The sequence below is a fragment of the Musca vetustissima genome, unplaced genomic scaffold (genome assembly GCF_032173495.1).
Source record: "Musca vetustissima isolate MV318-11 ecotype Yass unplaced genomic scaffold, APGP_CSIRO_Mvet_v1 utg3678, whole genome shotgun sequence".
In the NCBI taxonomy this organism is placed as follows: Eukaryota; Metazoa; Arthropoda; class Insecta; order Diptera; family Muscidae; genus Musca; species Musca vetustissima.
This window is the reverse complement of record NW_026878205.1, coordinates 215,692-230,527: the sequence shown is the minus strand read 5'-3', so window position 1 is coordinate 230,527 and position 14,836 is coordinate 215,692. Positions and strand designations below refer to the sequence as shown.

Below are 14,836 nucleotides of genomic sequence, written 5' to 3'. Positions count from 1 at the left end.
TTTTTTGTTATTTTGAAAATTTCATTTCATGCCAAGCAAATCCAACCAGCATCAAAATTGGTCTACAGGAACATATAACTGTAGTTAAAATGGACATCATATTAAATATTGTTTACATAGACACTTTGTATTGGGGAATTACAACAATTAACATGCTTAAGTATTTAAATATAATCCTTTGGGCTAATAGTCTATAATTTTTCATAGATAAATGGTTTCCGACTGAAAGCATCAAACTACATGAGAGTATATGTGTGTAAATATGAGGTGTTATTAATATTGACAATTTTCTGAACATTTCAATATTGCCTTTGCAATTTAAAAATTAATTTAATGACCCGATATTTCAATAAAATTAATATTGAGTTTATTCGATACGAAGAAATGGAAACAAATCACAAAATATTCAGTATAACCCATAATAATAAATGAATTGTAAGGCATTGGCGTAGTATAAAATTGTACAGCGTAATGATAAGGCTCTTAAATTTGGATGTATAATGGCACTCTCGAACGTACGCTTAGCTCCATATAGAATCACTTTAAATTCGGAAAAGGTTATTCTGTATTATGTAATTGCCATGAAGCAAGAATCAGATAATCCCTCCAGATATGTCGATTTAGAAAGACGTGGGCCAAATTTAGTTTAAATCGTATTATATTTTACAGTATATATTAAACAATGTATCGAAATAGTCATATCAATCCAATTAACTAGAAACTAATAATGTATAAAATAATGTAACTACAAAACCAACAATACTATATCGATTGGAACTATCATTTTCACAGCTTATCGGATTGAGATCCTGCATATTTCCTATGTAGTGTAGGGTATAATACATTCGACCCCCACCGTACATTTCTCATCTCCTTAATGCTTTCAGTCTATCTTTGTTTCGTTCCAAAATTTGCACAAGTAAAACAAAAAGTGTACAAAACTTCCATCACAAAATTAAATTAATTGCCAAAGAGGTCAAACATTGTAATCTTTCTACAGTTGCCAATGCCAACAGATCTAAACTGTAATACATCACCAACATACAGATGATATTATGTAATTAAATTAAAGTTACTTCTTGTGTGAGATAAGCCGAGATTATCATTTCAGGTAGAAGTAGTAGCAGGGGTGGTGGTGGTGGTGTCAGTATAATGGACAACTGTCTATCCATAGAAGTTTGTTTTTGCTGTTTTTTGCTCATCTTCTTCTTCATTCATTAGCTAGGAGAAATATTTCAAAACACATTCATGTGTTGGTAATTTGTTATGTGCTTGTGTATTCTTGATTTGAAAACAGTCCATTTTAGTCCTCTGTGATATGTTGTACTTTACATTAATGATGTATTACTGCCTTTATGGTCATTTTAGTTAATTAACGACACAACTAAGACTTATTCACACTGACATACACTCACAGCCAAATGTCAAATAGATACGCATGACGTTGAATAGAATGCTGTTTCCAATTAACATAAATAAGAACATTTCTAATAATATAAAAAAATAAAACAATACTACTTTTCTAGAATTAAACTTTTTTTAAACAATTTATTTTATTTATATGTGATTTACTATTAAAAATAATATATTTTTGCTACCATTTTTTCTCATTGAAAGCTTTTTATTTGACGTAAAAACATGCAGTCTTCTTTTGATATCCAAATTTAATAGTAAAACAAAAATAAAGTGTGGCCTTAAAATAGCAGCTAACACCAGTTCAAATTGGTTCAATTTTAATTTGGCTACGACGTCATCTGATTTTCAAATAACATTTAATTTAATTTGTCTGGACACGACTCCGATATATACAAATGATTCAATATTCATATTCGAATTGCGAACTTCTATTACAAATCCAACGCTTGGATAAGTAACACTTTAACCCATCACATTGATTTGCCTAGTTTAATTCTTTATTATCCAACAAAAATTACAACTTCAAGGATTAACAAAAAAAAAACATCAATAATTATAAATATATTGAATTGGATTTATAATGACATTCAGTAGTGAATAGTTTTACATAATTATATAATTAAAAAATATAATTACATTTATTTATATTTTTTGTTGCCTTTTCGATTTCCACTTATCATAAAATTGGATTGAAATTTTATGACCCGAAAAATTAATCCAATTATAATTCAATTTTTACCTTTTTACAACATTAATTGCCAGCCAGTCAGTCAGTCAGCCAAGCGGTCAGCACACGAACACATTCGTGACTGAAACAATAGCAGGCTGAGCAGGTTTACGTATTTATTACTCTTGCATACACTCCGTTTATTTATTTCGCATTAATTAAATCAATGCCTGCCATGGCCTCTGCTAGTGTAATGAAATTAACAACATTACATTGACATATGACCAAACTAATGGTCAAGTATTTATTAGAAGCTGAGAGGAAGGACAGTAGTAGTTTGCAAAGTTGTCGCTTTAGAGTTTTTACATTGGAGATATTTTTGGGCCGTATCATATTCAGAATATATTTTACAAATAATTTTTGCGATGTAGAATCTATTTGTAATTGGAATATTTTTTTCATAATCTTCAGGTGAAACATTTTGCATATTAAGTGTCAAATTGTTTTCAATTACATCATAAAATTAAAAACCAATGGCAACACTAACAATAATAGTAGCATACTTAAAATAATGATCGTTTATACTTAATCTGCCGTGGCGGCGTATACGTAAGGCGTCCATTACTTATACGTACGATTGATCCATATCCCGTTTGCTTTCTGCCCTTATGGTTGGACTGTGAACAGCGTAGCGAAAACATTTTACATTTCCGATAAAGAGACCATAATTATCTTTTGATTTGCCACAATTAATCAACGACTTTGTACAAATGAATTCCTTACGCTCCGACTCACACAATCACAATTAATACCCCGAGAATTCATTTCGCTTTTAAGTTAATCAAAAAACCGAGAAATATTCCAAGTCAATCAGCCAGATTAATAATGAGACTACTTATTTATGTTGCTTTGCTTTTTTTCTCGTTTTTCGTTACATTCTAGCGGAGAGACGTTTGCCGGAGGTGAGGCGGGCATGGCAGTGGCGGACACCGTGTGTACGCCACGTGCTGTGGGCATCAGCGTTGACATCAATGTCTACGAACCACATTTATTGGCCGGCACCATGGCCCACATGATTGGCCACAACATTGGCATGGGCCACGACGATGGACGTAAGTATCGATGACTGTTAGCTGTCGCCACTTCACTCTGGTGCGGGCAGTGATGACAGCACCCACCGAAGCCGGACGATGACTATTTCATAAATTTTAATTCTCATTTCCATTTTTCATTCGTCGATGCTGTAGGAGAGGAATGTTTTTGCCGCGATTGGCACGGTTGCATAATGGCTCAATCGATTGTCGGCCAAGAGAATGTCCAGCCTTACAAATTCTCCGAGTGCAGTAAAAAGGATTACATCGATTCACTGCGTGGGGGGAATGGCCTGTGTTTGCTGAACAAACCCAACGAGGTAAGTCAATCGAACGAAACGAAACAAAAACGCCAACAACTCTTGTGCATGGCCATCATATAAATCAATGCCCAGTGAAGAACATATCCTCGTCTATGACAAGCCATCATCGAAATCATCAAAGAATTCCAAAAGGTCAACGTTGTTTGTTCTACAAAATGCCAAATGCATTGACACTGTGCCAGGAAAACGAAAACATACGACCCAAAAATAGGCTAAATAAAACAAAGCGTTCGTTTATTGCATTATTTATGTTCGACGAATTCAGTTGTTATTGGTGGTGTTCTTCTTCTTATTGTTATTGTAGTTGTTCTTTTTTACTTATTCGTTAGTTGTGTGCCTCTAGAAAAAATGCTATTGCCATTATCAATTCCTTTGAAAAATGAAAGTTTAACGATGTTGCTCTATAAAGTATGCAATGCGTATAATGGGATTGTCATGGGATATATTTCAATTTAGATAGCGGATTCTTTTGTTCGTTGCCACGTGAAGAAACATTTTATACAAAATAACACCGCACTTCGAAAATGACACATGAATTCGGTTTTAAGATATACTAAGACTAATATTACAATTTTTATATACTTTGTTGAGAATAACTTCAATAAATTGCCTGAGAATTATTTGTTTCGGAATAAATACAATTCCTTTACTGAATATTTCTGAATATCGAAGGGCTACTTTACATTAAAAACATAAATACCATCGTCTTTAATTTTAATCCATTTTAAAAATTGAACCATCGACTGTAATATTATACGTATACATTCAAGTCGCCCATATATTATATATTATATACAATTAATCAGAAGTCAGTCGACAATTGAGGTTACCAATTTTTCTCCAACACATTTTCCTCGTAGAAAATAAGAAAAGCGGAGGACATTTTAGTACTCACAACTGTTGCGAGTTTTCTAAGGAGAGCTTTTCTAACAGAAATAGTTAGATATTGTAATCAATTGGATTTTTTTTTTAATTTCTATCTCTGACGCAACCGATTTCCTAAAATGTTCATACGCTGACTACAATTGTTCGAAGCCAACCATGTTCCATTTCCCTAACATTTAGTGTACATTCTTACAAACATAGCTTTATACGATTCAATGAAAATTTAAAAGCATACAATCCTTTCTTTTTTGGAATATCCCAGTGATATAGAATATAAGCTTCAATTAGCAGGGTACTGCAGAATCAGCATGACCATAATTTATGTGCATTTTATTGCCATTTCTTCGTGTTGTTGTTGTTGTATTTTCTGGTTGGCAATAGGTCATTTTGGTTAGTGCGTCACTTCTGCGGCCCAGTCCTTTTGTTCGTTGGATGATTAAAATCGGTGCGCGCTTCTGTCATAAATATATCCAAACAAATAGAATAGCCGCCTTTCATTGTTTTATTTTGTATTGTAAGTGTGAGTGTCGTCGTTGTCGTTGTCAGTGCGTTGGTATGTGTTGTCTCTCTATGCGAGTGTTGCAATAATGTTATTGTTTTCACTTTTTGTTATTTGTTTAATACTTTAGCAAAAATGAACGAAACAAAAAAAAAACACAACAACAAAGAAAAGGACTTTCAGAAATACAATGGCTGAGAATGGAACACACATTCGCATTGAGGCCCCAGTCAGATTCAGATTTAGTTTCAGCGCGTAAACAATGACCTCGATATCATGTTCACAATTCTCAGAAGAAGAAGAATAACAAGAGGCATATATATGAATGTATGTGTGTGTGTGTGTGCGTTAAATGTATAGTGGTGCGTTCGAAACTTTTTATGAATTAGTATAGGTTTGTCAGTTGGTTGTTGGTGCTACTGTTGCTGCTGACGATGCCGATGCTGCCGCTGCTATATCTTCTAGCAGGCAACGAACATATGAATCTGAATCTTTTTGGATGCGAGACAATAAGTGCTTCAAGTAAAGCCTTGTGACTATTCACGTACTTTTATATTTTCCTCTACTTTGTCCTCTGTGCTCAACATCAGTGAATGAGTTGCTTGCTTCAATCGTTGCTACTGTGTTGTGCGGTGCTTTGCTCGCTGTTGTTGTGTTGTTCTGTTCTGTTGTTGGTTTTGTTGCTTAAAGTTGTCGTTGGTGTTGCCTTCGAAACACCTGCGCGTGTCAGCTTGAGTGCACGTGTTTGTTGCACAGCCTGGCGCTGATGTTGTTGCTGCCACTACAACCAAATCTGGATGTTTGCCTTTGCCGTTGCTGATATTATAGCTGGTGCTCAACCCAGCCTTTTGGCCATTTATAGCAGTGCATGAGGTTGCAGGGTGGGCATTTTCAAAAGCAAAGCGTAGGCGTCAGATTTAATTGTTGTAGGTACGTGTGTAACGCTTCGATGCATGCTTGCTGCTGCTTCACATATTTTCATGGCGTTGTTTTTGCTGTTTTTGTTATTGTGTTTAGCTGCTGCCACTTGAGTAATTCTTCATCAACTCTTGTGTTACTTAAAAAACAACACGCACCACAAAAAAACCCAGCCTAAAGAACAACCAACATATTCATCAGCTAAAACAACAGCAACAACAACTACAACAACGACCACAAAGTCTTGAAAATTGTCAGTGGTTTTTGTATCCCCTTTCTGACAGCCACCAAAGTGTGATGTACAACTTTTGGCTTTGGAAATTGGTACGGGGAAGTAAACCCAGCACCAGCCTCTGCTCACTCTGCCAGCTAGCCTGTGGCAATATTACAAGGCCTCTGACAGCCCAGAGCAAAAATCTGTGTGCACAGCAAACAATATGCCTGGGGAATACTTCCCCCCATTAAAACTGTGATACTTATGCACATTGTTCATACCACTACCACTGCCACTCGTCGTAGCCGTCATCATCATCATCAGCATCCTAGAGCTCAGAAACGAGCATCTATTATATTTGTGTATGCACAACTAAAAACAAAAACTAAAAACTGCAACTGAAACGGAAAAAATAGCCTTCATGACAACTTGGGCAGGCCAAAAACGGCAGTTGCATTTTGCAGCTTCGACAGTTTAAACGTAGCAGAAAAACAGCAGCAGCACAAGATACGCAAATTCACAAAGTGTGAAATATTTTTGTAAGTGATTATATAATAATCATAGGCAGAAAGAAGCAGACAAGCCAAACTAAACTAAACCAAACAAAAAAAAAACACCCAACTACCAAAACAACAATAAAAACTTAAAATAAATAATGATGATTTTAATCAGAGTAAAATAATAACAATTAAATAAAAAACAAAGACAAAACGAAGGAAAACAACAGCAAAATAGTTTTCGAGCAAACCAACAAAAGTTATTTTTGTGAAACAGAACAAACACATAAAAGTGCAAAAACATTTATAGGTGAAAAAATCGAAAAAAAACGCAATTTAAAAATGTCCACATTTGACATGGAACTGGAGTGTTCCATTGAGAGCGATGTAAGTGTCATTTTAAAGGAGTTGCATTAAAGCTCCACACAACCTCTGCTCCTTCTCTTTTTATCCAACGCTTTTTTCCGACGGCAAATCGGCAACCTAAATACTATAATATAATCCTGGCTCAAAACGTACTCTTTCCCTCCACATTGAATAGAAAAAATTAACAGATTCGATTTAAAACGCAAGTAAGTCAAAGTTTATTATTTGTTTTTCATTCTTTGTTTAATATTGAAAGCAAAAAATAAAAAATAAAACAAATATCAAAATAAACATTTATGCCACCTTAGAATTCCATTGGGACCCATAATGTCATATGTCATAAAATAACCGAAGGAAGGTATAGTTTTCTCATTAAAAGGCATTTGTTTTAAACTTAAATTAAATAAAGTCAATATGCGAAAAAAAAAACTTTAGATAATTCCACAAATAATAATAATCATAAAATCATATGACTAAATAAAATATGTAATTACAGTATTCTGTACGATTCCTCGCACCCTTTTTACGTACCATTTAGAATTTATTGGATCTTGCAATATACTCATATTTTTCGTGGTATAAAAAATATTTTCACTTAAGGACAGTCGTAGAAAGATATTTTTAAGTTCATATATCGTATATGTATCTGAAAAATTCATAAAATGATAAAATTCATAATAAAATCATTTTAACACAATTTTGGGTTTTTATTGTTACTAATATATTTCCGAAATATTCTGTATTCAGAGATATGGCGGTTAATGCCATGAAAAAAAAAATGTTATTAGATTTAACACCCAACCACAACCAAACAAGATCCCATTCCCATTAAAAAACGGGCTCATAATCCCCAAAATATGAAATAATGGGATTAACATTATATGGGGCTATCCAAACAAATTTAATAATTTTTAGCAACCTAATGTGAATTCAAAGTACCATGTTTCTCCCAATTAGGTTCAAAAAAACGAGCACAAAGAATGAAATTTGAGAGGGATCGTTATATAGGGACCATCCTATGAATGGTCCAAAGTATACAATATTTGTAGGAAGATTTAATACCCATTGAATATCAAAATACTAAATTGTAGCTAATTTGGCGGAAAAACGTGCCCAAAATATCAAATAATGGGAAGTACTGACCAATATTGATCATTCTCGGTAGGAAGATGTGTCAACCAATGAAAACTCAACATACCAAATTATAACCAATTTTATTGAAAAACGTGTCGAAACTCCCAAAATACCGATGAATGTAGATTTCTGTTATATAGGGGCTATCCTGAAAAGTGGACCCATACCGATAATTGTTGTTAGAAGATTTACTATCCTAGTGGTTTAAAATAGGTCATTTTAATACCAAACATCCTAGGAGTAATACCAATGTATGTGCAAAATCTATCTATCATAAATATTGCGAGCTCTATCGTGATTTCAATAGACATACGAACAAGCATAAATTGACATAGAATTTTATTCAGATGAAGAATATATGTATATGTATATACCTTCTGGGATCTCCGGTGAATATTTGTGGTGGAGGGTATCCAACAAATTTTATTGACGCTTTTAAAGTATTATTAGAATCTATTTTAAACCAGTGTAAATCAATAGTACACAATTATTTGTCCTATGATTAGAATAACATTGATGTTTCTGAATATAGAGTTTAACTTTCGCAAAATAAATTGAAGACAAAAAATATATGTATGTAGATAAAATTAGATTTTGTTTATGACTGACATATTTACCCACGCAAACGTTATTACCGAATTTTTATAGCTGTTCAAACTATCAGAGAAAATATTTTCTATGCGATGATTATTTCGAAGCATACAACTAAATCTAGCATACATAAAAGTAAATCTACCATAGGTCATATGTACATTATCTAAATTTATTGCAATTAATTCATCTGGTTGACATTGTTGACATTCTATACACAATCCACACATATATATATGTATATACATCTCATCATTAATGTATATAATTCTGCATCATTGCCGTGAAAACAAACACACCGAAATACACACACGCAAAGCTGTCGCCAAAGACAAGAGTACATCAACATAAATAGTGTTTTATTTTTTCTAAAAAGAGTTATGCAAGCGTTTAACAATATTCAACATGGATGGACCTTGACCAGCTGGGTATAATTAACACAAGCACACCTCAAGCATTGTTTACATCTAAAAAGCAACACCAACAACCACAACAACAGCAATCTCAGCTTTCGATGTAAAGAAAAATATGCAACCGCAGGATACTTGACGTTGAAAGCTGTTTTACACTTTGACAACTGAACTGAAATAACCGCCGGCAAACAGACGCTGGACAAGTGTCGGCTACGTTAATTGTAAGGATTACATATAGTACATGGAACATGCCACAAGGATACACTTGGCTCAGGTGTCCTTTATGCGAAAAAGCGAAGTGGCATTGCGAGAGGAAGACTTCCAAAATAAAAAATGCACAAAAATAAGAACATCGCATGTTTTCCAAACATTGCCCTATGCCTAGTGGGTGCGCGCGCGTGTGTTTGTTTGTTTGTTTTTTATGAAAAGAGTCCTTTTTCGCAGCTTCCTTTCAATTATTTAATTTACTGTAAACACTCACACACACCATGCATTCATACAACTATAGCTTAATACATATGTATATTTGTACATTAGGGCGAGCACGCATTTACTCACACTCATACTCGCACACACACACACACATACACATAAACACGACTTTGTTGGGCTGCCTTCCTTTATTTGTGTTAATGTATTACCTTTCAAGGGAATTCTTTGATGTATTCGTTTGAATGTGTGCTGCTTGGCAACACACGACACACGAACTCCCACAGTCCCGTTCCATTTGTGTCCCTTGACAAGCAATTGATTATTATATACTCCTGCTTTTCCACCGTGCCCCACCCTCTACCTGCCATGCCATTACATTCGAATACACTTAAATGCCCCCTCACTAATAAAAACCAAACAAAATATCCATCTTGTCGTTGTTATTGGCCCACGCAAAGATCGAAATGCGTCGCAACTGTGGCAACAAGGTTGTGGAGGAGGACGAGGAGTGCGATTGTGGTACCTTTGAAGAATGTGCCTCTGATCCATGCTGTGATGCCATTACGTGTAAGCTCAAGTCGGAAGCCCAGTGTGCTGGTGGAGCCTGTTGTGACCAGTGTCGTGTAAGTTGAAAATGAACTTTTAATTGCATTCTGTGTTTTTCCATTTTCTTCTTTCCACTCCTTCCCCGCCTCTCCGTGTGCGTGCGTGCGTTTGCAACCTTCAATCATTTCATGCGAACAGTTACGTCCCAAGGATCATATTTGCCGTGATTCAAACAACGAATGTGATTTGCCAGAGTACTGTGATGGCGAGGTTGGCGAATGTCCCATGGATGTGTTCAAGAAGAACGGATCACCCTGTGGCCACTCCAAATCTGGAGTGTCTGGTATGTTGTATTAGACTATTTTACGGCTGGCCCTAATTGCTTTCATACTGCGTACCTCCGCGTCCGTAGGTTATTGCTTTCAGGGAAAATGCCCCACATTGAATTTGCAGTGTGAAGCCATATGGGGCTATGGCGGTGTAGCCGCCGATCGTGAGTGCTTCGAGCAGTTTAATTCAAAGGGATCCATTAATGGTCACTGCGGTCAAAATGGCAAGGATAACTACATAAAATGCGAACCAGAGTAAGTAGAGCCACACACATCATATCCACCTGAATGGCGAATTTCCACGAACCATTTTTTCTTCCATCGCTTAGAAATGTGCAGTGCGGAACATTGCAATGCAAAGAGGGTGAACGACAGCCTGTCAATGATGGTGACCTCTATTCAAGAACCATAATATCCATCAAAGGCAAGGAATATGAATGCAAGTAAGTGGATATTTCATCGAATTATAAATAATCAGAATATATCAAACATCACAAAACTATGAATTGAAAAGTAAAATAAAAAAAATGTATGAAATACAATTTTTATCGCCGCTGATATTTCTAAGAAAATCGATTTATTTCATACACGTACTATAGCCAAAACTCGTGCTTGCTACATACATTTGGCAAATAATATTTTCCTTAATTGCAGAGCTACAAGCGGCCAAGGAACAGGAGTTGGTGAAACTCCCGACCATGGGTTGGTCAAGGATGGCACCCCATGCGGTGAAAATTTGATTTGCCTCAATCAGACATGTGTCAGCATATTTCCACATGTCGACCAAACCAAATGTCCAACCAACAGTCTTGGTCAAGAGTGTAACGATCGAGGGGTAAGTTTCCATCGAACTGCTTTTCTGGCACAACAACGGTGCCCCCTTTTGAGTTCAAACAAAAAAGAAACGGGTTTGATTGCGAAATCAAAAGAGACACGTAATTAATAACTGCTAAGGCTTGCTGCTGACCATTCCGTCAAAGTTGATGTGGTTTGATTTTTGTGGACTTTTGCATCGGCATACAATTGGTTCGTTGCCAAACTATTACGAAAGTAATTTCGCCTAGAAAGCCTCATTCCAATTAGTACGTCATTGCAATAAACAGCGTCCATTGATTTGACCGCCAGTGGTGGGGCGCAGTTTGTCATCAATTTCGAAGTCGACAGCAACGGCGGCGAAGGCCATGTCATATGTTGTCATAACGATGTCCCACTAAAGACTGATTTTCTTCCCTTGTCTTTTCCCCTTGTCCCTACAGGTTTGCACCAACACCAACAAATGCTTCTGCGACATGGGATGGGGAGGATTTGATTGCAGCCTAATTGTCTTATTAACCACACCACTGCCAACGGAAGCCCTGCCAACGCAAGAGAACACAATCAAAATGGAGAAGAAGGAGACGCCGTATGGTAAGCTAAATCAACTGAACTCTAAAAAAGACACAGAAACAGAAAGAAACAAAGGCCAAGAAGATGCCACTGTTCTGAAGTCTGTGGCCAGTGGTCGAGTGGCCAGACTCTTTCTGACTTGTACACATGTTTTAAGTTAATTAAGTTCTGCGCCTATTTTCAAACTATAAAATGACAATGGTAATCCTTAAGAGGACAAAACATGAACAATGAATGGCCGGGCAATAGCCCAACGATATGTAGACATGTGATGACAGCGTTTACATCGTTGGGCTGTTGCAAGCACCAAACCTCTGTATCATATTTCTCTCTGCCTTGAACTGCTCTCAATACGCCTCACCTCACCCATTGCAGCCTCCACAGATCAAGATAGAATCAGCACATTATCCATGGTCATCATATTAACCGTAATCGTGAAATGCGTCTTCATTAGTTTCGCAACATTGGCCGTTTGTTACAGGTAGAGTACCAAGCAAACATCAACAACAACAGCAAATTTGATCACAACTGTAACGATTTTTTGTTTTGTTTTGTTTTGTTGATTTCCTTCCGATTTTATCGTATTGTCGTCAGTTATTGTTTTATTACTATCTAATCAATTACATTGATTGTGTCCTATTTTTTGTTGTTTATGGATTATTTGGTATCCTTGATTTGTGTGTGTTTCTTTTTTTTTTTTTTTTTTTTTTGTCGTTTGGTTTATTAACTGTCCTCTTAATTTTGCTGCAATTTTTTGGTCACTCATAAAAATCGAATAAAAAAACCAAAGAAAAACACAACACAAAATTTGTCCCCCAAAAACAAATACAATCCCTTTTCTATTCACTGTTCTATGTTTATATTTTGTTATGATTTGAAAAAAAAACGGAAAAAACAGCTTCCAAACAAAACATTGATAATGAACAAAAAGTACATTTTCGCAATTAAAACGCTTTTTACTAACAAACAAACAAAAAATTCCTAACACACTTGCAATCATTAACAAAACAAAAAACGAAATAAAAAGCAAAACTAACAACAAAATGTGAAGAAGAACAAAAAGACATTTGCTTGGTTTTCTGTCCTTCCCAAACAAAAGCGGACACGAAGAAGAGCAATCAACCAACCAACCACCTACCGACCGAACATCCCACGCTGCACTCACTGCTCGACGGCGAAGTAGAGGGGTGGGTGTCTAGTAAACTGCGTGCCTATTCAAATACAAGACCTCACACACACACACTCTCATATCGTCATATAAAGCTTTCTAAATTGTATGCATGTATACAGACATATGAACATATATGTATGTATACTAATACTACCATAGAACATATTTAAATTTCATTGAAATATAATCAAATGTAGAGAGAGGGCGATTCCATAAAATATAGGCAGCGGTTTCACTTTTCCAAATTGAATGTCATGTCCAAAATGTGATTGCAACAGTTATCACCAAGTAAAAAGGGAATATACGTCTAGGGAATACTTCTTTGCCCTAAACAAATTCTAAGACAATTTAACTATCAATTGCTGTGGTTGGTAGTAAGTTTTCAGGTTAGATCATATATCTTTCGATTAACTATTATCAGATACATATCTGTAACGTAAAAGTTGAGCATCGACGAATACGAGAAAATTGGTTTTATAAATTATTTACATGTAGATATTTGCTGTTGAGTTCCATACAAACTGTTTTACATCAAAATTCGTTTTGGAATTATTTCTGTCCAGTTCCTATATGCATACTGAAATTCGTACAAGAAATGGTTTATTATTCCGGTTACCAGGATCGCACACTACATTAAGAGAAAACGAAAAATCCATAGATGAATTATCATTATTTAAACTGGTCATGTATATCCAATTAGTAAGGGATATATAAAAAGACATCGAATAATTTAGAGTTTTGTTCGATCAGGTGATTTTCGTTTTAGGTTTCGACATTGAATTCCTCCAATGGTTAAACTTGTATTTCTTTCAGTACCTCGTGTTGCCGTTCATCTGCTAAAGTCCCGGGGTTGTTCCCAAACGAAATCTGTAAATTCTTTGTGCCAATTTACCACCAATTTGTCACCGCCCCTTATATTTATTTTCATATCGGTTCACTATACAGCGTCCCTACAATATTATACTTTGGATCTATATTAATATATTTCCTTTAAAGCATATACAATCATTGTTTTTCGATTGAAAATGCCGTGGGCATTCAGGACAAAATAATTTGCACTATTTTCATTACATAGCCAAAGATACCATCTTAGTATTGTGCTCTCACAATAATTGTCTTTAGATGGGGGTGCATAAACGATATTCAAAATTCTGCCTATGGCCAATTTAATATGTACATGCGTGTGTTCCTTTCCTTCTGTGCGTGTGTATGTATTTAAATTGTTTAATTGTCTATTTGTACTAATGAATAATTTTAATTTGGAAAATATTTATGAATTTAAATGTATACATACATACGAGAGTACATATGTTCACATTTCATTATTCTAGATATTAAACTATTAAGTGGGAATGTATTGGTTTATTCTCATACATACATACGTATCTGTTACATATTTAACAAGAAATTATTATTTTCCACTTTCTTTTGTGCAAGCGTAAGAAACATGTACGAAGTTGAGAGTGTGTGTGTGCGTGACTCATATAATCCTCTAACAAATATTTCATCATATATATGTGAGCGTGTATGTTTGATTCCAAATAAAACTATCGATAAAATATAAATGTTATTATCATTATTCGTATAATTCTGAAAATATTAAATATGTATATAAATATATGTTTGTCTGTGTGTGTGTATATGTTTGCATATGAATTATCACAATTCTTGTTTTCAATACTCGTGTTCTCTCGTTCTTAACATCTGTCTAACTCTTTCTCTCTCTTACTGTGTATATCAGCAAATATGTTATCAAACCAAATATAAGTGTGGTGATATATAAAATGTTAAATCCTTTATTTTCCATTATATATGTTTGTGTGGGTCCAAATACATCTCTCTCAAATACATCTCATATATATATATATATTTATATATTTCAATTATTTTTTTTTTAATTTATATTGTCGTACAAGTTTTGTTTTTTTTTTTATTTATTTTAAAATTTCTAATTATAA

General features: G+C 34.9%; 1 protein-coding gene across 1 annotated transcript in view; it reads left to right on the top strand.

The window, feature by feature from the left end:
* LOC133323016 (disintegrin and metalloproteinase domain-containing protein unc-71) overlaps nt 1–14,836 on the top strand; it is a 172,237-nt gene that overhangs the window by 139,510 nt on the left and 17,891 nt on the right. Inside the window, exons 10-18 of the mRNA XM_061531973.1 lie at nt 3,026–3,195; nt 3,331–3,494; nt 9,905–10,069; nt 10,191–10,335; nt 10,405–10,576; nt 10,651–10,764; nt 10,976–11,156; nt 11,578–11,728; nt 12,083–12,188. Coding sequence (XP_061387957.1) covers nt 3,026–3,195; nt 3,331–3,494; nt 9,905–10,069; nt 10,191–10,335; nt 10,405–10,576; nt 10,651–10,764; nt 10,976–11,156; nt 11,578–11,728; nt 12,083–12,188 — 1,368 coding nt within the window. The remainder of the gene's footprint in view (nt 1–3,025; nt 3,196–3,330; nt 3,495–9,904; nt 10,070–10,190; nt 10,336–10,404; nt 10,577–10,650; nt 10,765–10,975; nt 11,157–11,577; nt 11,729–12,082; nt 12,189–14,836) is intronic.